At 41.6% G+C, this 20,771-nt stretch overlaps 1 protein-coding gene across 2 annotated transcripts in view; it reads right to left on the bottom strand.

Annotated features, from left to right (window-relative positions):
* Positions 1–215: 215 nt before the first annotated feature.
* The window catches only part of CACHD1 (cache domain containing 1), a 112,071-nt gene continuing 91,515 nt past the window's right edge, over positions 216–20,771 (bottom strand). For both annotated transcript variants that reach the window (XM_049809415.1, XM_049809416.1), the window contains 14 exons: positions 19,703–19,845; positions 18,920–19,101; positions 17,115–17,225; positions 12,963–13,085; positions 10,674–10,773; positions 10,435–10,551; positions 9,178–9,338; positions 8,393–8,479; positions 8,059–8,175; positions 6,945–7,096; positions 6,381–6,542; positions 5,420–5,497; positions 4,357–4,458; positions 216–1,825 (listed from right to left, as the gene is read on the bottom strand). In XM_049809415.1, the coding sequence (XP_049665372.1) occupies positions 1,587–1,825; positions 4,357–4,458; positions 5,420–5,497; positions 6,381–6,542; positions 6,945–7,096; positions 8,059–8,175; positions 8,393–8,479; positions 9,178–9,338; positions 10,435–10,551; positions 10,674–10,773; positions 12,963–13,085; positions 17,115–17,225; positions 18,920–19,101; positions 19,703–19,845 (1,874 nt within the window). In that variant the 3' untranslated portion in view covers positions 216–1,586. The remainder of the gene's footprint in view (positions 1,826–4,356; positions 4,459–5,419; positions 5,498–6,380; positions 6,543–6,944; positions 7,097–8,058; positions 8,176–8,392; positions 8,480–9,177; positions 9,339–10,434; positions 10,552–10,673; positions 10,774–12,962; positions 13,086–17,114; positions 17,226–18,919; positions 19,102–19,702; positions 19,846–20,771) is intronic.

Here is a 20,771-nt window from a genome sequence, read left to right on the forward strand (position 1 = left end):
AAAGTTTAGATCTTTCAGTATCGTTGATAAAAACTATAGGAGCCTGACCAAATGTTTCATTCCTGTCATAGCACTCAGTCAGCCAGAAAATTAAAGGAAACTGTGACAGAATAATTTCAGTCTAGCCAGTTATCCACAGAACTATACTTTATATACAGTTTATTTCACTAGAGATTTTAATTTTATACATAGTATAAAGGGGTATCCTGATATCACACATATAGTTATTTTACTGTACTGTTTAAGAACCAATTTTTTACATAATACAGTATTAAGTACCATATTAATTAAAACAAGTGATTTTTTAAAAAAACCTACATATAAATGGATGTTTATCATATGCACAGTGCAAGAATGATTTTATATCATTGTAATCACAAAATGTGAATCTAAAATACAACACCATGATTTAAAACTAATTTATAATTATGATGCTCTGTGTTGTAGACCGCTTAATCTTTGTTTGAATTACCAAGCAATGTTAAATTCCAGACAAACAGCAGCAGCAGCTTAAAATTATGATTTCAGAAAGACACCTTCCACAGTAACCCAAGTTTTACAAAACACTGGTTTATCCCTACTTCTGACCTTGATAATGTCCTAACGAAACAGAAGAATGGCACAGATTTAATCTGGAATTATCTGGTAACTAATGCTAAATAAATTCTTTATTACTTCCACACAGGAAACCTTTACGGATGATCGAGGAGGTAAAGACAGAGAGGTTTATGGGCAGAATTCTCAGAATTTTAGTAACCAAGTACAGGATTTCTCCTCTGCAAATAGGAAGAAAATACTATAATATAAATCAGGTTGTAATATTTACAGAAAACAATTGTGGAAAAGAAAGCATTCATAATGTAAACATGTCAGAAACGACTTCTTCATTTTCCCTTTTGCAGAGTGGGGCAGTGGATGAATATCAGCTAATAAGAAACAGATGTCTTCCTCAGAAGAACCACTTCACCATCACAGAATATATGTGGTAGTTGTTGAGAATTGCTAACATGTTTTCTCCCCTCCCTCCCCCCAAAGTTTCAAGTTCAATAAATAGTAGAAAAATAATCCTTTACTTAAAAATCTTGAGATGCATTGTCCCAGATTCCATACAGCAATTGTCGGAGCAGTAAACTTCCTATGCACAAAACAAACTGCAGAGAAACCAACAGCCTTCCCCCCCCACCCCGCCTCTCTGGCACTTTTTTAGTCTTCAGCTGCGCAGATTTCTGCTCTTCCAGTTAAGGAAACCAAATCATCTCTGGCTCTTTTAAGCTCGCTCTCTCCTCTTGGCTCAGCATAACAGGGCTTCCAAAGCTTCAGCTGCTGTATAAACTTGCGTCCCTGTTTCTGGAGGTCTAACGTGCCTCCTGCTCCATTTTATTAAATGTTATGGCAGGTCCATTCATCAAGCACATTTCCCTTCCATTTCAGAGCCAACCTTACATTTATAAAAATGTAAAGCTTTTATGCCTAACAGTTTACTCAGGAAGTTAGTTAAATCGTTCCTGGTGAAAAGCACAGAAACAAAGCTGCCCGTCGCTGCATGGATCATTGTTCACAAGTTATGTTGCTTTTGTCGTTGTTCATTAGCATTCTGCATCCACAGTGTGTACCGTGACTGCAGCCTGTAAATGGTGGCTGTGGTGAAGAGTTGGGTGGTGCAACCGGTAGTGGTGGAACTTGTGACTCAACAGGGCAGCTGTCTGAGGTGGCGTGTCCAGGTCTAAATCTTCATCGTGGTTTCCAACATCAACACCGGCCGATAATGGGTCGTTATTGCATGGAGGGTTTTCACTGTCTTCCTGAGGGCTCATAGTGCTGTAGCCTAGAAAATAAATCAGCAGGACTAAGGATTAAAAACAAGACTGAAAGGTCAATATTCCACGGAGCTGCCTGCTGCACCCTTCGTGGAATCAGACACAGTCAGGGCTTTATAGAGAATAAAATGATTAATATTCTTTAATTAAGAAAAAAACCCAAACAAAACCATCCTCTTCTGTACGTTCATTATGGATCCCTTTCCCTGTTGCCATCTTTGTTTATAAACTTTGGGGACCTATGGTCTGTACCGCCCCAAACAGTAAAAAAACAATCATGCGGTCAACCGTTTGTTACGGTAGAATTGCTAGTGCGGATTTTAAAACCAAAACCTAACAGAATTTTTTTGGGGGTGGTATCTTTTAAGATATTACTTGAATTTTTACAAACTGACAAGAAATAGGTGGGATCCACTACCGTTACTTCTGTTCCTATCAAACTACATCTTTCCTAGGAAGGATCGCCAGCTATTGTATCTGAAAGCAGCAAAACTTCTTCACATCATCTTATTGCATAATCACAGTATTATATTTTTAAAATTAAGAGAGCGCTTTTCACCTGTGAGGGTCTACCTGCAAAAACCAAGCATAAGTTTTTTAATGCTGGTGAGATTTCCATACAGTTAAAGAAATCTACTGAATCCACACGGGAAGCATTTCACGCAGCAGGTCCATTAAGCCAACTAGTACTGACACAGCTAAGCAGGCTCACATAGTGCAATTAACTCGAGGCTCTCCTTTGGCTAAAACATCTGCTGCTGGAGTCTGAGAACTTAAAAAAAGCAGATCAGCCACCTATAGAGACATACCATTCACTGCATTATCCTAAGGAAATTGTATCACTAGAAAGCTAGCTAACAGCTAACCCTTGCCAGACAAGATAGTGCTTTCTCAGTGAGGAAGCTGTCTCGTAACAGGTCCTTCAGAGATTTTCTGTCCCTTTCTTTTGAAGCAGGTGCTAGCAGTTACTATGAGATTTGGATTTAGCTCTGAAACCAGCTGTTACCACTCAAAACCAGTTTGCAGTACAAACAAAACCACCTCAGTATTTCTAAATGCAAAAACACAAACGAAATCTAAAAGGAGAAAGTTCTTGCTTTAATCAGAAAAATAATCCTCTCAGAAAACTTTGGCTAAGAGCTGAAAAACCACTAGTGCTTCTGAGCATCTCGGTCAGGTTTTCAGCTTGAGCCACCTAAAAGAAGTGTGTTAAAAATAGCAGGCTAAGTACTTCAGAGCTGATTCTCATTTCCCATGGTCTGAGTCACAGTTTCTAGCTGGCAGAGAGGAATTGGGGAAGAAGACTGGGCAGCCCTTTGAAGAAGATGGAATTACAGAAACTAAAAATAGAAGCGCACATTTCAGAAATAGGTAGACCGTTACCCTGCTAACCCTGACGTGTTGACTAGAAAGATGGGAAGGATTTGCTAGGACTACAAGAAATGGAGCAAAAGGAGCATTAGTCTAGCAAATCTGCCTCAGCACAGGTAATCTGGCCCCAAATCCAGGGTAATTCCTCCTAGAGGAAGATTGTCTCTCAGACGTCTGTTCATCCACATTCCAAGGCTTTGGCCTCCAGATTTCCTGTCCCTCAGCAAATTCCATTAGTGCAACCACTGTCTTAATAATTGAACAGGTCTACTGTAACGTACCCAGCCACTACAACACACAGCTAGAGCTGACATCTGTGGCAGACTGCCTTGTCTATCCCTCCTCTTAATTTATATTAAGCCTCCTCATGAGTCAACAGCATTACACCCTTCTAACAGCTTTTAAGATTTAGGAAGACTTAGTCTCGGGGCATGAGAGACGTACCAAAATTCCCTGAACCTAAACAGGGTTGAAGTGCATGTGTGCGTGGCAAACACACGTGGCTGAGTACCCCTTCATTGCTATACGTGTACATGGTTAATGTTGATTGTTATTTGCTTAAAGGTGATGTAAGATGTCCTCTGCGGTGACGATATGGACTGAATGTGCAACAGAAAGGCTAAGTAAGGAGGCCTCTAAATCCATTGGTCTCTAAATCCATGCTTGCTTTACTCCAGCAAACGCACACATGCTGCTAGAATTTTATGAAAGATGTGCACGTCATGGCAAAGAGCAGAGCAGTAGAGACGCTGACTTGATTGCAAGGGATTTGCCTTCTCTTGTTAAGTAGGAAAGGTCCATTATCTCAACTGAACATCTAAATTGTTAGGGTTGGTGATGGAAAAAGAGTGTGGTAAATGTGGTGCCGTTTCTGTCGGTCTGAATTCTGGTCACCCAGCGAAGCTGGCAGAACCCAAAATCAGACAGGGAGGGCACAGCATTTAGCTGCTGCTCCACTACCGCTCTGACAAAACCAGCTCCCTCGCTGGACAGTATTGTCTGCTGAAGGGTATCAGAACTGTTTAACTGTGAAGCAATAAGGAGCAAAGGTTTTTGGTTTGGTTTGGTCTGGTTTTGGCACGCATGTCTGCAACGTGCCAGACACCTGAAGGAAACCCAGTAAACACAATCATTAACCTGGGGCCAGGGCAGTGATTCAAGGTCTTACCGTGGTCGCTTTCCGTTCCCGATCGCCCCCAGTACCGGCGTCTGCGTTCTGGGCTGTGGGCGTGCCGCTCTATTACTGCTGCTATAAATCGAGTATTACTAACTGGGAAAGAGAAAAAAACAGAACTGGTTTTAAAGAAAGTGATTCTACTGAATTACATCAGTGGGACAAATCAGGCACAGGGGAATAGGCCTTCTGCAAACTACTACTTTGAAGAAAGCTGTCGAGCGACAGAGGAGTAGGAGTAAAGAGATGGTGTTTAAATGTGGAATAGATCGAGATCTAGTCAAACTCACCTCATCTGCTTGGATGAATAGAAGTTAGAGAATTACTGCGCCAGTGCTAAAGAACCTGTGGCAGCACTGAAAGCCGACTCAAAATGAAATTAAAAAGGACTTGGAGAAGCAGTAGATGCAAGCCATGAAACTCAGATATGCTTACTTTTCAATCTTTGAGTGTTGACACAGTTTCAAATCTTGGGTAATGTTTTAGTTGTGTTTTAGTGAGGGCCCAGAGACAGGGATCTGGAGCTCTCCCAGAGCTTAGGTGCACCGGCTCATCTTACAGCACACCACTACTGTATGCAAAGTGCCATTTATACTGAATGGTAAAGAAGTACAAGCATCCCAAACCAGTGCAAGTCAGATTTACTGCCACGTTTGTTGAATGTATATGTCGGACTTGGTCTCTGCTTTCCAAGGCTGAAGAAAGACAGGAGTTTTCCATAGTCTGTACTGTCACAATTGCAATTTTTAAGCTGATCAGAGCTATTTCTGGAAGTGGTCATGAAGCGGGGCGGGGGTGGGGGTGGTGGTGTAAGGGGCAAACCTCCTCCACACTTAAAACTAGATTAGTCTTTTAAAAGTAAAAAATGTAATTTTTCAGCATGAGACTAAAGATGCACTGGAAGTTACAATTTAAGTAAGTTAAAACATTGCTCTGTAATTTTCTACTGCTAATCAGTGCAGGGCTTCCTGAGGCATTTTTAATTCTAACGTATTAAGAAAACAAATGGCTCATTTAATCTAACATTTTTTTAACAGCAAAGTGATTTGGTACTTACTGATTCCTCTGTCTTCATGGCTGTCGTCGTCTCTCTCGTCCCTATCATTTTCCAGGTTCGACATACGCACTGACATTTCTACACACCATTACAAACAGAAAAAGGCAACTGTTAAGAGAAAAATTTTGGATCATCTTACTAACGGCTGTCACCCTGGTAATATAGTGGAAGCACTTTGTGTTACTGTGTGAAGAGAGGCAGTCTGAGCTTGGTCTGCTCTTTTTCCAAGATATATGGGGCTAGGGATACTAGGAAAATGATACACCCCAACTCCCCCTGAAAGGAACAGGCTTTAAAGTTCTGAAGTGAACTGATTCAAAATAGAGCTGGGGTAGAATCAAATGCAGAGGTAATTAGCCCCAATCACATTTCTCACCTCTGTCTCTTTCTACCAGTAACCTTTCTCCCAAACACAGTTTTGTCTCTCAGACTTCAGTGGCTTTATTGATGTGTAGATACCCCACGAACATCACATGGGCCAGAAGCAGGGAACACAAGTAAAAAAAAGACATGTCCCAAACAGCCCAAGTAGAAAGGGTGTGAAAACTGTAATATTCCTGAACGCACTACTCTTGTGCAGAAATAAACATATGCGATCGGAGTGCTATGACAAGGTCAAGGAAGCTGCGAAGCTGGGCTTATCGTTTTAGCTCTAGAAAAAGCGTCAAGAGCTGCATGTCAAGGTTTTCCGGCAGACCCTCTTCAGGCAGCAGCAGGTCTGGCTGCACCCAGGAGAGGGCAGCAATACACAATCACCCTGGACAAGACCCGACTTTCCTAAGGGTTGGCAAAAGGGAAATAAAATGGGGTGAGGTATTGAAACAAAACCAAGGAAAGAGGGTTTGGCTTTTTTTTTTGGTTTGTTGGTTGGTTTTGTGATTTTTTGTTGTTGTTGTTTTGGTTTTGCTGTTGTTGTTTTTTTAATTCCCACCCTACTATTTCTCTTGAGTTATCAGCTTACCCTGGGCAGCCAAAGGTGACATGTGCTGGTGGCTCCTCCGATGTATCTGGTGGCGATATGCATATACTGCTAGGACAAGCACCATAATGCAGCCCATAATGCCTCCAGCCACTGGGCCGACTGGTGCACTTTTGATCATGTTCAGAGTGATCACCTCATCTCCTAAATCAACAGGGACAAAACAGAGGGAAAAAACCTAAATGCTTTGCAGAAAGGTTTAAATCAACATCTTTGAAGATTAGAGAAGATCTTGAAGGCTTTTTCTAGGTGCTTAACTGCACACACACCAGACAGCACACTTGAAATAGGAGAAGAAATTCAGAGAGGGTACATCTTAAAGACAAGAATGTATAGCTACACTTAGCTACACGTCAGTATTTTCAAAAATGTAATACCCACAACAGGCCTGATGCTACTTCTTTACTGCTTGATGCGCTATTTATGCTAATTTACCACTACCATAAGAGATAAACATGATGTTATGTGAAGCATGCTCCAACACTGAAAGTGCTTGTTATTGAATACAAACAGTTAAATGCAGCATCTGTTCAGAAGGGCAGTTACCTATTGCTCCCAAGTCATCCACATACGGGCTCTTTGCTCCCACAATGCCACCAAAGCATTCCTTCTGAGGGGCACAATAGGACTTATCCAGATGGGTCTTCCCATCGCTGTCTACCATACACCACTCACAGTCCAACACACCAAAGCAATCCCTGAAAATCAAAATCGAAAGACAACCGTATTTACTTTCAGGTTCCAACACTTCTTGTTTGGCATAGCTCAGTCTATTTTAGAATCATGAGAGAGAGGGAGGCCAAAATCATCCATAAACCCTCATATGCGTAATGTTTGGCCACAAAAAACTTCTCATTAAAATGCTTGAGTACCACAAGGGAAGTTACAGAGGGAAGCTGCATCTTCAGCATGCATCTTCCAAGGCTGTTTGCTTTGGTTTTTTCCTCCATCACTCAGCCTGAGCAAAAGGAGAACTTCCTACTTGTAACTCCTCCAATAAGACATTTCTCAGTGTGGTGAAGTCTGACTATGGTTCCACCCTTTTTCTGCAGTCCTTTAGAAGATGGAAGAAAGGATTTGGGAAGTCTGGTCAGAGCATGGTATATTCTAGCAATCTCAGTTCCCTGGAGACCGCTCATAACTAGCAAAAAATAAGCCCTCAAGCTTCTCTACATAATGCCAGGAGTAGAACAGAGAAGCAGGACACTAGAAGCTGACAAGCAGCTACCATCTCACACGGGCTCCAAAGTCACCACCGCAAAAGTACTGTCTACTTTCTGTGAACACTTTAGTCCACGTGTTTCTCCAGAAGGCAGACAAGCATAGCAGCGCTATCCATTTTGCTAAGAGGAAGAATTCGTTGTCCTTTCAACAGCAAATCTTCCACTTGCACAACCCTCGGTTCTCAGAGTCCCAAAGTGTGACGGGAAAGCCATTTGTTTGCTATTATGTGACTCAAATGGGAATACTGAGGTCTTCTGTTTCTGTGCTACAGCATAATGTCATCACTGGTGTGTGCTGTAATATCTCATTCTGGCATCATACTTCTGGGTTTTTTTCCTTCTCTGTTTTTTTCTTTAAAACATGTAAGGAAGAGCTATTTTCACTTAATTATTTCAAGAACAGAGTGTATTTTGAGGGATAGAGACCACCACTTTACCCGCTCTCTGTTCTCTGATTGCACTGAGTGTTAATACACTGCGGAAGAGCATCCTGGAGGCTTGGATCAATTGCTGTGAAAGTCATTGGCTCCTGATGAACTTCACAACTCGGATTCCTATATTGGGGCAAAAAGGAAAGCCTTGTATTATAAAAATAGTGAAAGCACAACAATGAAAAACATCATTTTTACCTATTAGGTATCATCTGCTTAATTATTCTAAAAATACTGTCTATTCTATCCTGTATCACCTGTAAGTTAGCATGACCAAACAAGTAATTTTGTTAATTAACTTCTGTCACATGCTGTTCCATTAGAGGAGGTCTGTCCTCACCTGCTTTCGGCGTTAGTGAGGTTGCCGGTACATTCATTTACCTCCAGAGGGCACTCGCAAGGGCACTCACATTCGTTCTGTTCCATTCTTCAGGGGCAGAAAACACAGAGAAAACGCATCAGACATTGCACCGTGACTTTAACCCCACAGTGCAGCTCCGCAACAGCAGTTTGCCACGGAGAAGGCTGTTCAGTAACCTTTCTCCTTCCCCCTGGAACACAGGGATTGCTCTCCTCTGCACTGGGACTGAGGACAATGTTGTAACAGAGCCTCTCTGAGCTCTTACCCAGCACCTGAAATTTAAAAAGCAGACAACCCCTGGGCAAGTCTAAGGTCTAGATGCAAGGATCCTTCTTGCCAGTGCAATAAACATATAACGATGCTGGTGTAGGCAAAACCTCCTGCAAGCACCAGGATCACCTCAATGAAAAACTACGTCAATCCATGTAATTAATATGCCAGAACAAAGGGCCTGACCCACAGGTAACTGCCCCTGAGAAACTGAATCTGTGGTGGTCTCTTAACATTGTCTACCCAAACATGTCAAAAACCAACTACCCTGTGTTTTATACGCTGACAATATGGCAAAGGATTAGAGGTATGCTAAGTCACCATGCCTCTTACAAATAGCATAGGTAAAGTAACTATTTTGTTTTCGCTCCAGTTTTGCACTGCATGTTTTCATTTAGCTTATAAAACAAATGTGCTTTTATAAACCTTGGATCAAGAAAGAAGGAAGAAGTAAATGCCTGGACCGCCCCGCTCATTTCCAATCTCCTGCTCACCTGTGGCAGTTGAGGCAGAGTCTGTCTACCATACTGCAGGCACAGAAAGCAAGTGAATCGCAGGTCTCATTGACGATTCCCACAAAGGCGTTGGTGCCCGGGATTCTCGTCAGCCTGTACTTGGAGCAGTGACTGCCGTGCACAAGGTTTGTCAGATCACCCTAGGAAAAAACCAAATAGTGTCAATGGTCTAACAAGAACCCCGGTGTTTTAGGGAGCTGAAGAAAAAAATACGCTTAGCTTGTAAACATTATGAGATGTGGCAGCAGCGTGGAGTCCAATATCCCACTGACAGCAGGTTACATTTCACTCCTTCACATCGCTCACCAACCTATCCCCACTGTGCCAGCCATCGGTTACCTCCGCAAAGAGGCTCCGCTCTGATGGGGAGACACCATCACGACTTGTTGAAAACTTCCTGGCACATGTACTATAAAAAAAATATACACCACAGCTCTGTACAGCTGTGATCTATTTGGTAGGCAGACTCATTCCTCATTCCTATTTGCATGCCACAATCTTAAGATTTTGCTCTGTCCCATACAATTTCCTTTACAGTAATACACTTTCTATTTTGCATTTCAAGGGTGGGGAAAATCTTTAAGCCCACCTGACATAAATCAACGTATTCTGACATAACTTTCAAATATTTTTGACGTTTGTTTCCCACCTTCTCCTCCCAGGGATTGGAAAGTATCACCAACAACCCACGGGGAACACAGAGCATTCAGGTCTTCAAAGACTGCAGTCTAGCAAATGATACTCTCTGAATGCTCATGTACACTGCATCAGCAAATGCGTTTATTTGGACACCTAACTGAAAGATAAGTTACTAGAGAAGACCTTCACTACCTGTGTCACAGGAGGACGTGACACTGGTCAGAGTTGGAAGCCAGAGGTCAGGTCAGAGGATCCAAAGCAAAAATCCCAACTACTGCTGGAAAGTCCTCACTGAATGACAGAGAACTACTTTTATTTTCATGATGCTGGATGAGGCTTTGCAGACATCAACCACAGTTGGCCAGCGATCACATCCATAATCCCTTGTATGTCAACTGACTCCTCTTGCGAGCTCAGTTTGTGCAGTCCAGATCGCTCATTTTGTGTTTGGAGAGGGCAAACGGAGGCCAATCCACATGGAAGGCTGGCTTCCAGCCTCGTCTGCTGATCCTGGCACAGATTTGCGTTTCCACCAAAAGAAACCCAACCCAACCAAAGTACATTCAAAAGCAAAATAAAATAGAAAAACACACTTACCACTAAGCTGGTATTAAATTTATAAAACCGCTGAACTGTTCTGTCACTGAAGCTGTTGCAGAGGTTTTTCTTGACGAAGTTTGGGTGGTTCAGAATGTCATTTGCTACCAGAGGCTCCTAAATAAAAAAAGTAGGATTTTATGCCTTTGACATCAGACACAAACAACAGCTTCTCTACAGTTCTTACCACCTCAAAAATTAGAACAGGTAGGAATAAACCAAGAAAAAAGGAGCCAGACCTTGTGCGTAATGTGCTGTTGCTCCACCGGTGCGTGTCCTTTGGGATCGATGAGGGTTGGGTGTGCCACAAGATACCCTCTGTCCTCCATGATAAAGCACCTGCCCACAACAAACAAAGCGGAGAGCCTCCCATTAGACTTCCTTGGGCTTCAGAGAAATATGGAGAAATAAAATATGATCTTAAATTTATAGCTAGAGGAAGAATTTTTAAAGGCTTCCATTTATTAAAATAACAGGGCCATTAAACAAATCCGCTGCAAAATGCCTTTAAAGAATGTATTTGGTATTTCCCTGAAGCTTTTAAATCTGTTACTGTTACAGCAAGCCTGGGCCATCAAGGACTTGAAAATTGAACTGATTAGAAAGAGAAAGGAAAACTCATCAGTGCATTGTCTTGTCTGATCAGGGAAGATCCAGAAATAAATGAAGCATAATGAACTTGGAAAGCTTTAGCAGTTATTAATCTACTCTGTTACCTAATTAAACAGAGATTTCACACTCTCCTTTAATGACCTCCCGCTTTAAGAATTCAATTTTAATGGGGACATAAATCACCCCTGTTTCATTCTCAGTCTTCCCAATCTTTCCTCTCCCTTTTCAGCTCTTCCCATAAGTTTCCCGTGTGATCTCAGGGAAATGATGTCAGATCGGTGCCCCTATCTAGAAACCAGTGTGCGGTGAGGTTTTAATCCGTAATGTTTTCGCCACCGCCCGTTTCCATAGCCGCAGACAGCCGCGCTGGGGAAGGCAGAGGAGCAAGCGGCACCGGGGAACGGCACAGCCTGCGCCAAGATCAAGAGAATCGGTGGCCACAGAAGGAAGACGGGAGGAGGTTAATGCGGCCACGCAATGCTCCCGAAGAGCTCAGCGGGGTAGCAGCCGTGTCCAGGCACAGCCCTGGCCTCCCGCCTGGGGCCGGTGGACACTTCGGGCAGCTTTAAAGTCTGCAATTCCCATGGCAGTCTGCTGTGTAAAGCTCTACCGACATCAGCTCAGGGAGGGAGAGAGCAGATATAATTTAAAGCAATCAGCACAGAATAGATGGGACTGTATACTTCGGGTATACAAAGGAGTCATGAAAACTTTTAGTTGTATTTTTTTTACTGCTCCAAACTGTTTGGGTTTTGCGTTAGAAATTCATGTAGTGATGTTGCATTTTCTCTTTTTTTCTGAAAGATGCAATAGGAAACAGGAGAACGAGTAGGCTTGTGATTACCCCAGAATGACTGCAGAGAGAAAAAGCTTAGTAGAGATACATTAAAAAAAACCCAAATGCCTGCCAGATAGTTGGAATAGTTGTCTCTTAGTACCTGCATGCTTTTACGCAGAGGCTGTAAGCATTAGATTTGGCTTCTACGTTAGAATGGTCTAACAAAGCATTGAACAATATGCTTGAAATTCCTCATTTAGGGAACGTACAAACAAAATAAAGCATCTGACCCCTTTGATTAGTAATAGTTTTTAACTGGGGGGTGAGGCAATACCAAACCAGAAATCCTGATTATTTTGTTTTATACACCATAAAATATATAAAAACATACCCAAACCAAACCAGAAAAGAACTGGGAGGATGACAGAAAACCACTTCCCTTCCCAAATTTAAGGCTTAAAAACAAACAAAGAAACAACAACAATGACCAAACCATGTTATCAAGTTACTCCAGATCCAAACCAGAGTCTACCCCTGCCTCCCCCCAGCCCCATGATTTTTCAAAAAATGGTAAAGAGGAACAACTAAGATGCACATAGGTCTAAATAAAATTAGATATTCCAGATGAAATCAGACATATTCTGACTAGTGCTGTGCTACCTATTTCTGAGAAAAATATAACAAAAGTATATTTTAATAATCATAGTTAAAATAACTAGAGATAATACAGCATTATTACATGCTCACAGTAACTAAATAGGCAAAGTGACAACAAACAGAAGAGAATGGAAAGTGTGTTCATTTAATAAAGAATGTTTTTTTCCCCAGGATTTCAGTGAAGTCTAAATATAACAACAAAAAAATAATCAGTTATCTTCCTTTTTTTACTCCTGCAGCCTGTTTACTTAGCTGATGACAGTTTTGATCTTGAATAACAAAAAATTCCACATAACCTTTATGAGAACAAGAAGCACAAATTTTAGTAGAAATCAGAGAACATACATTGAAAGTAAAAGAATCCTAGAATAAGTTAAGTTGGAAAGTACCTCTGGGTCATTTGGTTAAAGGCGGGGGAAAAAAAAAAAAAAAAAAAAAAAAAAAAGCTTTAGATATACCTTGCCTGGAAGGAACAGCTTACCTTATTTTATTTCCTCCGTCTTGGTTACAAACTGGCAGCAGGTCCATGAGAACTTTGTAGAAGTATCGCAGGGTGAAGTCAATGCCCATTACTGCCACTGAATGTCCTGAAGACATCTGTGCACTGCAAAGAGGGGAGGAAAAAAAAGGAAAAAGGCTTTCGTGGCTGTATTAATTATTAATATTTTAATTACTCAGTTCTCTACATGAAAAGGGGACTGGCTTCCCTGGCATATAAAAGTCCAGCTCAAATGCACACCTCCGCACTGAAGCTCAGTTCACCCTGCTTGTCTTTAAATGAACAGTTATAGCAGCTATAAACAGAGAGAACAGTGTCTTAACAGTGATAGTTATTTGCTGCAAATCCGGAAGTCTTTTCACTTAAACTGCACCTCATGCAACCAGAACATGGAGGAGAGAGGAGACAGCCCAGCAAGGACTGGATCACACCCGGGAACCGACCCTTCTCCCCATGGACTGTTCTCCCTCAGCAGTTACATACACCCCTACCACCTATACAGATTTAGTATTTAGCAACATAAATTAGGATTAAAAACTCCCCACCCTCACAAATGAATGCAGGACGCAGCTCCTGCATTTCTAGCACCCAAAACCCCACTGCCTCAGGGAGGACTTACATTCTGCACTGCTCCTCTTTGCTCAGCCGCCAGCATTAGGACCTGAATATGAAGCTGCCATAGACATTTTGCTAAATCCCTACAATTCCAAAGTGTAGGAATGATTATGAATTTCAGCCAGAAAAAAAAAGCTGGCCAAGGTACAAACATGAATGAGGTCACCTTGTACCAGGCAAACAGGTGGTATTTAGGTGCTGGTTAATGAGCACCGTGTTAAATGCTTCAAATCACATCCCGCTAACCTGTCAGTTATCCATGCTAGTTGGAGTTAAACAGGAGTAATTCATGTTAACGTGACACTGCCTCCCACTGCCTATGGAGTGCCAAGTGACATTTAAAACTATATCACTTCATAAACGTTCTGATTCAGTATCTTCCCCCAGTGTAGGGCAACCATAAAATAAACATTTAGGGAAAGGGCAGAACCTGAAGTCTCTGTGGCTGCTCACCAGCACTGGCAGCAAGAGCTGCTGTGAATTGCAATATTTCGCCCATACTGAAAATGTGCTTGTGTTCCTATTTTTACACAACAGTTCAGGAATATACACAGTTGCCTTAGCAACCGATACATCAAAGACCGACAAAACAGTCTCAGGCAGATGTATGGAAGTGTATTTTCTTACAGCTCTATAAACTTAAAAAAGCACTACTTTCACTTAGTCATATCGTTTTAACTTTCCTCACCATCAGTGAAGCAATTGCAAGAGGTCTCCTGGCCCAAGCACCGTCTTGACATTTGCTGAGACCATTTGGATGCTGAAAGCTCCAAATAGAAATTATTTTCTATTTATGTTGTTATTTTTCCAAAACTTCCTGTCCTGGCAAATTCCCACCTTCCCCTCAGGAGAAATATCCAGATACTCAAGACCTCTGGAATCAAGACACTTGAACTAAGGTGCAAATCCTCACTGGGCAGCTGGGCATCAGAGCAGCAAGGTTCTGGAACAAAAGCCTTTGAATATAATCACAGAGGCAAAAACCTAATATTTACTATGGTGGGTTACGAAAACGATTATATGATGCAGTGGTGTGCAGTAGCCTGAGGCTGGACCGAGTGACCAGGGAATCCCTGGCGCTCCTAATTCTCAAAGATTGCTTCCTGCAGCACTGAGATGGCACAGCCAGACCAAGCTGCCTCTTGCCCCTGAAGAACACAAAACGATCGGCTCATCCTCAAATCACGGGGCATGCTATTTTGCACCTATGGGGGCTTTACACTGATGACAAAGGAGATGAGTCTGACTTGCTACTTTTTAAAATTTACTCTTGTAAATAGAAATAAAAACATTTAGAAAAACAAGATAACTGAATGGCACAGCTGGACTATACAAAGTAAAAGCTGCTGGCAACCCCCCGCCCATATAAAACTAACTCTGTTTACTGGACTGAAGTTTGTTTGCTTTTAAAGAGGTACAGTGAAGATGTAGTCAGATCTAATTTGTAGATTTATAAATATAGATTCTTAAAAACCTGCATTTAATTACTTTTAACATTACCCATTTAATGGAGAAGGAATGGGAAAAAGGATGACAGTGAAGCAGCTCAGATATATTTAACTGCATGTGACAAGGCATCAAGCTATGAAGTTACTGCTCTGACAAAAAGCCATTAGGAATGCTGTAAATTTTTTAGCTTCGTTTTTAAGCATTAAATCCTTCTGGTTTGCTGATACAAGCTGTATTAAATAACTTCCTGCATGAATCTTCTATTCCCAGCTTCCAAAAAAGAAATGAGATACACATACAATGCGAACGAGAGATAAGCGTCAGTTCCAGATAAACTAGTGTTGTTATTTAAACCCACAGACCAGTTTCTAATGCAAGTATGCCTATTAACTCTACTGATTCCTCCCCCATCTATTTTTTTTTAACTAAGACCTCTTTGGGGATTATAACCACATGTGACTATAAGCTTTAGAGGTCATATTTACCCAAGAATCACACTCACATCTGCCAAACTTTGTTTAACTATTCTTTAATCATGTTCTAATAACCCACATGAGCTTTAAGTTCTTAAAGCTAACTAAACCATCTCTTACTAGATAAAAATCAGAATTTTGATTAATTGCACTTCCCTTCTTATTTCCCGTGTTATTTCCCTTAAGTAAATTCCTCTGTGAGAAGCAACACGCAGGCATTATGCCTGATAATACTCCTGCCAAAAAAGACAGGCAGATGTCCTGTGGTGGGAAATCCCAAACAAAGCCGAGACATCTCTGAGAAGAGTAGAAAAGCAGTGTCCTGAGCTCTGCTGGCTTTGTAATCTGTATTTACCAGCGCAATGTTAGCAGTCACATTTGTACTGGTGGGCTAGTAGATGGAGCATGCACAGAAGCCACGTGCTCAGTGCAAGTCTTGAAAGAGACTCCGTGTAAAAACCAAAATGATAACTTTACCATTTCTGAAACTTGGAAGAGCTTAAGCTAGGAAGGTTTAGTACATGTTCTGTACACTGACCTCCTTTAAACAGCCTACATCTCAAGGCAAACCTCAGCCTTGGGCTGGGGGCCTGGCCAGGAGGGAGCTGAAACAAAAGAAGCCTGGTCCTCGAGGAAAGGGTCATTCCAGTACTGAGAAGAGGTTCACAGAGAGACTGACTCCACTTCTCCTGGTGGTAATATTAACTGTACTGAGAATAAAGAAACAACTGAGAGTCTCTTGATCAACTTTGAATGAAGATACATTAGAATTTCCCCTTTCCTTCTTTTAAGCCATAGAAGCCTAGTTAATAAAGACAATGCTTCTTCCTCTATGGCTATGATACTCATTTTGGTTTTGATCCCAAAGGCACAGGCTGCTGTTTCCACCCCGATTCGTTTTCTGCAATCCTGTAAGGGCAGTTGAAGGTTTACAGGCTTCTCCTCAAGTTCTTCTTACTCCTGAAAGCCCCTGTCCAGAACTGCCAAATTTAAACAGCCCAGGTGAGGAGCTCCCCCAACTCCTGGAGTACAGACAGAGCTTTAATTAAAACAGCCTTGCGGGCTGAACTCCATTTGCAGTTAGGTAGATCTACTTTCACCTTACTCCCTTCCGAACATCACCCTGGTACATACAACTTCAGAAGCATAAGTGTGAGTAACTTCAGGTAATTTAGAGATTAACTGTCTTGATGAAAAAGTATTTGACTACCAGCAGAGAGGGAACATATCCCAAACTGCCTAATGAAAGTGATCCCTCTCCTCGTCCCAGGTCCTTGTCTTGCATACATGACATCTCATCCAGGAGCACACTCTCACCAATCGATCTTTTTTTCTATATGCTGTAATTATTTGTATATCGATAAAGCTACAGAATAAACCTACTCATACAACATGGATTTTCACAGTTTTTCAATATACTATTTCCACTGAATCTACACACGGCTATATTACATTTCAACAAAAGCACTTTAAAAACAGATTTGGTTTTCAGTTCTTGAACACGTAGGAGTCGCTCAGCATATTTCTCTTCTAACCAAAGCTCATCTTGATAATTAAGAGTATTGTTTCTTGACACAAACCTGAAAACACCATTTACCTGGAAGAATGGACTGTGTGACTGATCGTAACGACATAGCCTGCCCCTCCAACATCTAAGTAGGGACCAGTAAAGGTAATTAGTCCTGGATTAGCCACTGCATGCAAGTACCTAAGGGAAGCCAAAAGAAACACTCCTAATTAATGAAAAAGGGTTACTGTAAACTTTAAAGACAACATTAAATTCTGCACGCTGTGAACAACATGCTACCAGAGTAATGTTTCTTAATATTAAACAAGTACCTAAGCATGATAAGGACCCAGACCAAAACCAGACTAGCTCAATAAATGGTTCCTCAGTACATACAACTGCATTAAAAAAACCCCTCAATTTACTTCTGCATAGAATACATTTAGTCTAATTTTAAACATTTTTCCCCAGAACAACGTATGACACAGTGCCAGCAGAGTCTCAAACTCAAAGCAAACACTGGCAAAATCACTGTGTTGCAAATGCAAGAGAAGGGATGTCCTGTAGGCAGAATTCACACATGAAAATCTGGAAAGATGTCAGAAAATGATTACAATTACAATCTCTTCTAAAACTTACTGTCAACATAAAATGAGCCACAATCACGTCAAATATTTTCCTACTGTCATAAGAAAGTTTATAAAACATTCCAACTGTTGGAAACACTTTTGTGTATGAAATATCTATTACTCAGCTTTCCCCCACCCCAGTATATATACTAACCCGTGAGTCTGGACCGCACTGTGCAAGTGACAGAATTCTACTTTATTATTAGTGCTTTGCTTGCATCTTCTTTCCAAAACACTGCCATTTGGCTTTATATAAAAAACAAGACGCTATGGCATGCTGCATATGGAGGCTTTTTCAAAAGCATGGTTTGAGAAAATCAGTGAAGTGTAAAAGCAAAAAAAACCACAAAAAACACAAAAAAACCCTCCCAAAATCAATCCCGAAAATAATTTGAGGGCTTTTAAAATGGAGACAAGGGAGTGTAGAAGTGCATTCAGTTAATTTACAACATGAATTCCCCGTTTATCTCACTACAAAAAAAAGAGAGCAAAATTCCATCATCTGATGTCAGCAAAAACATAAACAACAACAAAAACGAAGAAAACCTGAAGAAAAGCTAATCAGTAGCTACGGTAATGATTTTTTCCAGGGAAAACATGGGTCAGGAGAGCTACAGCACGGCCAATGCCAGGAGGAATTCAGAGCCTTCGCCGTACAGCTGGAGGTTTGGGACCCAGCGCTGGCTCGTGCCTTTCCCAGCATCACGGTGCGGCAGGACCTGGCTGGCTCCTTTCAACAAAACACACAAGTCAAAACACACTCCAGAGCGCTCTCAGGTCTCAGGCTCACTCTCATTTGTAATGTATACAAATATTTTCCCAAATCAGCTGCTGGTGCATAATTAATAGCGCACAGTCCAGCCAGCAAATTTCTACTTTAAATTAGCGAGGAAACCCGCTGTAAACAAACAGGAAGACTAAAATATTAACAACCAAAAATGGCACAAGGAGCTGAAAACGCTCCCGAATTAGCTAATCCCTAAAGGGGATGCTCATTTTCTGAATATTTATATTCCCATCTGCCATAGCAGGGATATGAAACAGAAACGATCGCTTAAAATAAAAAGGGTTGAAATTGGAACCAATAAAGTTTTTAACTAGCTGTATCTAAGCACCAAGTCTTTTACCGACGATGAAAACATTTCTAGTTAAATAGTTTATTAGCTGGCTGTAAAAAAACCCAGGCTATAAAATCGATACCAAATATTTTCCTTATTGCCCTCCAAGATTATCCAAAGCTTTGATAACAGGACCCTAAAAACTCACCATTGTCTCCTGGTGGGATCAAATGCTTTGTCCATGAGGGAACCGGGGTAAATTCGGAGCACCCCATTGGGGGTTGCTATGTAACGGCGCACAATATAACTGTTCAGGCTACTCATTTCCATTTGTGTCATCCATTCATCTGTGACGTGACTGGTAGCCATTACTTCATTTCTGACAGAGAACTGCAAAACAAAGGCGGACCTAGCAGGGTTCCTCTAAGACTTGCATGAAAAGATAATAAGCTGCTCGTGGGGTTTCCTAAAGAGCGATCGGAGATCATCTAAACTCAATTACTTGTTTAAAGTCTTCTCACACCAGACGGATCTGGCACATTCCAAGCAAAGGAAAAGCTTATTATAATGAAATACTGTTGTCGTTATCTCTGCAGCTTTATTAGAGTTCACTGTTTTACTTCTCGTAAATATAAATACTGTTCCGCTTGCATACAAAATAGGAATTTCTCATTTATATGCCAAAGAACACAAAGATATTCCTGCTAAGAATTCACTGTAGCTTTAATTTTTCTAGTGTTTACTTCAATAGCTGCTTATCACCCTTTTTCCCCGCCTCTTGGGGAGGAAGCCCTCTCCCTCCTCTCTCCACTCTTCTGGGCCTTGAAGCCCTTGGCCACCTCTCCAGGCACGGGAATAGCACTCCAAACCACCGCTCCATAACCCTATGAGCATCAGGAGATTGATGTTTCAGGTACTGCCCTCCTGGATGAAGGCATGGGACGTGAGGAAAGCAGGGTCTCCAGGGCTGACCAGAACACCGAGGACGTACCTTAAGGCCAGGATTGGCGATCAGGCGCGTGTTGTCACTGAGGTACGCTGTGTAATGCTCCACCATCCGCTTCGTTTCGGGCTGGCTGAGATGTTCGTATGGAGAAGAGAAGCTGCCTGCAGAGAGCATTACCGTAGGGCTTTCTAAAAAATAGCAAAATATGAGAAAGTTAAGGACAATGAATTGCAAACATCGCATAGTAAACACGTTTGTCCCACGAAAGGGTATCTGACGTTGTGTCCTGGCTGAGGATGCGTGGAAGGGATTACACTGACCCATTCTTCGCTCCTCTGCCTGTTCCTCCGCTCTCCCACAGTTCAGTATGCAAAGTGCACTGCTCCTTCAGGTCATGGGTGGACTGGGAGTGAGGGCAGGAAACATCAAGTTTTCCACCCAAACCAGAGCACTTACCAGCACAGCTGGCAACCCCAGGCACTGACAAAACTTAGGTTGCACATGAACTACCTTTCTTGCATCAAAACACAGAAGTCTGAAAGTTAGTCCACTTACTCTGATCTCTGTGTGTTATTTGGTAGACTTTAGTGCCCTTGTTCTCAAAGTCTAAACAATTTCTGAATTGCTACGTTTTGAAAGGTTACAGAAGCTGTTTTCCCTTAAGAAAAGATTTTGTGCTAAAGAAGAAGAAATCTATTATCCATGTTTCTGTTAGATACAGCAGAGGAAAATGAAAACGAGCACTTTCAGTTACAGATAATGAACAAATGGAGAATTACAAGTGCAGAAGAGGGAGCTTACCAATAAAAGCGTAGCTGTCTGGGGTGATTTTCAGAACAGACTAGAAAGTAAACTTTCACTGTGCAGAAACTGCAATACCAGACAGCTTTTTCTTTTTAAAAAGAAAAACCATTATGATGATGCAGAGCTGAAGGTTAAGAAGAACGCCTTTTCTGAATATCTGACCCATGGAACCCAATTTCCCCATGTGTAATGGTCTCCAGAGGAAAAATTTCACTGGAGTATGTGAAGTGTTCTGCTTTTATTCACATTCCTCTAAAACACATCACCATACATCCAGCAACCATATGTACTGCAGCCATCACTTATGAGC

Source organism: Accipiter gentilis, chromosome 8, assembly GCF_929443795.1.
Source record: "Accipiter gentilis chromosome 8, bAccGen1.1, whole genome shotgun sequence".
NCBI classification, from domain to species: domain Eukaryota; kingdom Metazoa; phylum Chordata; class Aves; order Accipitriformes; family Accipitridae; genus Astur; species Astur gentilis.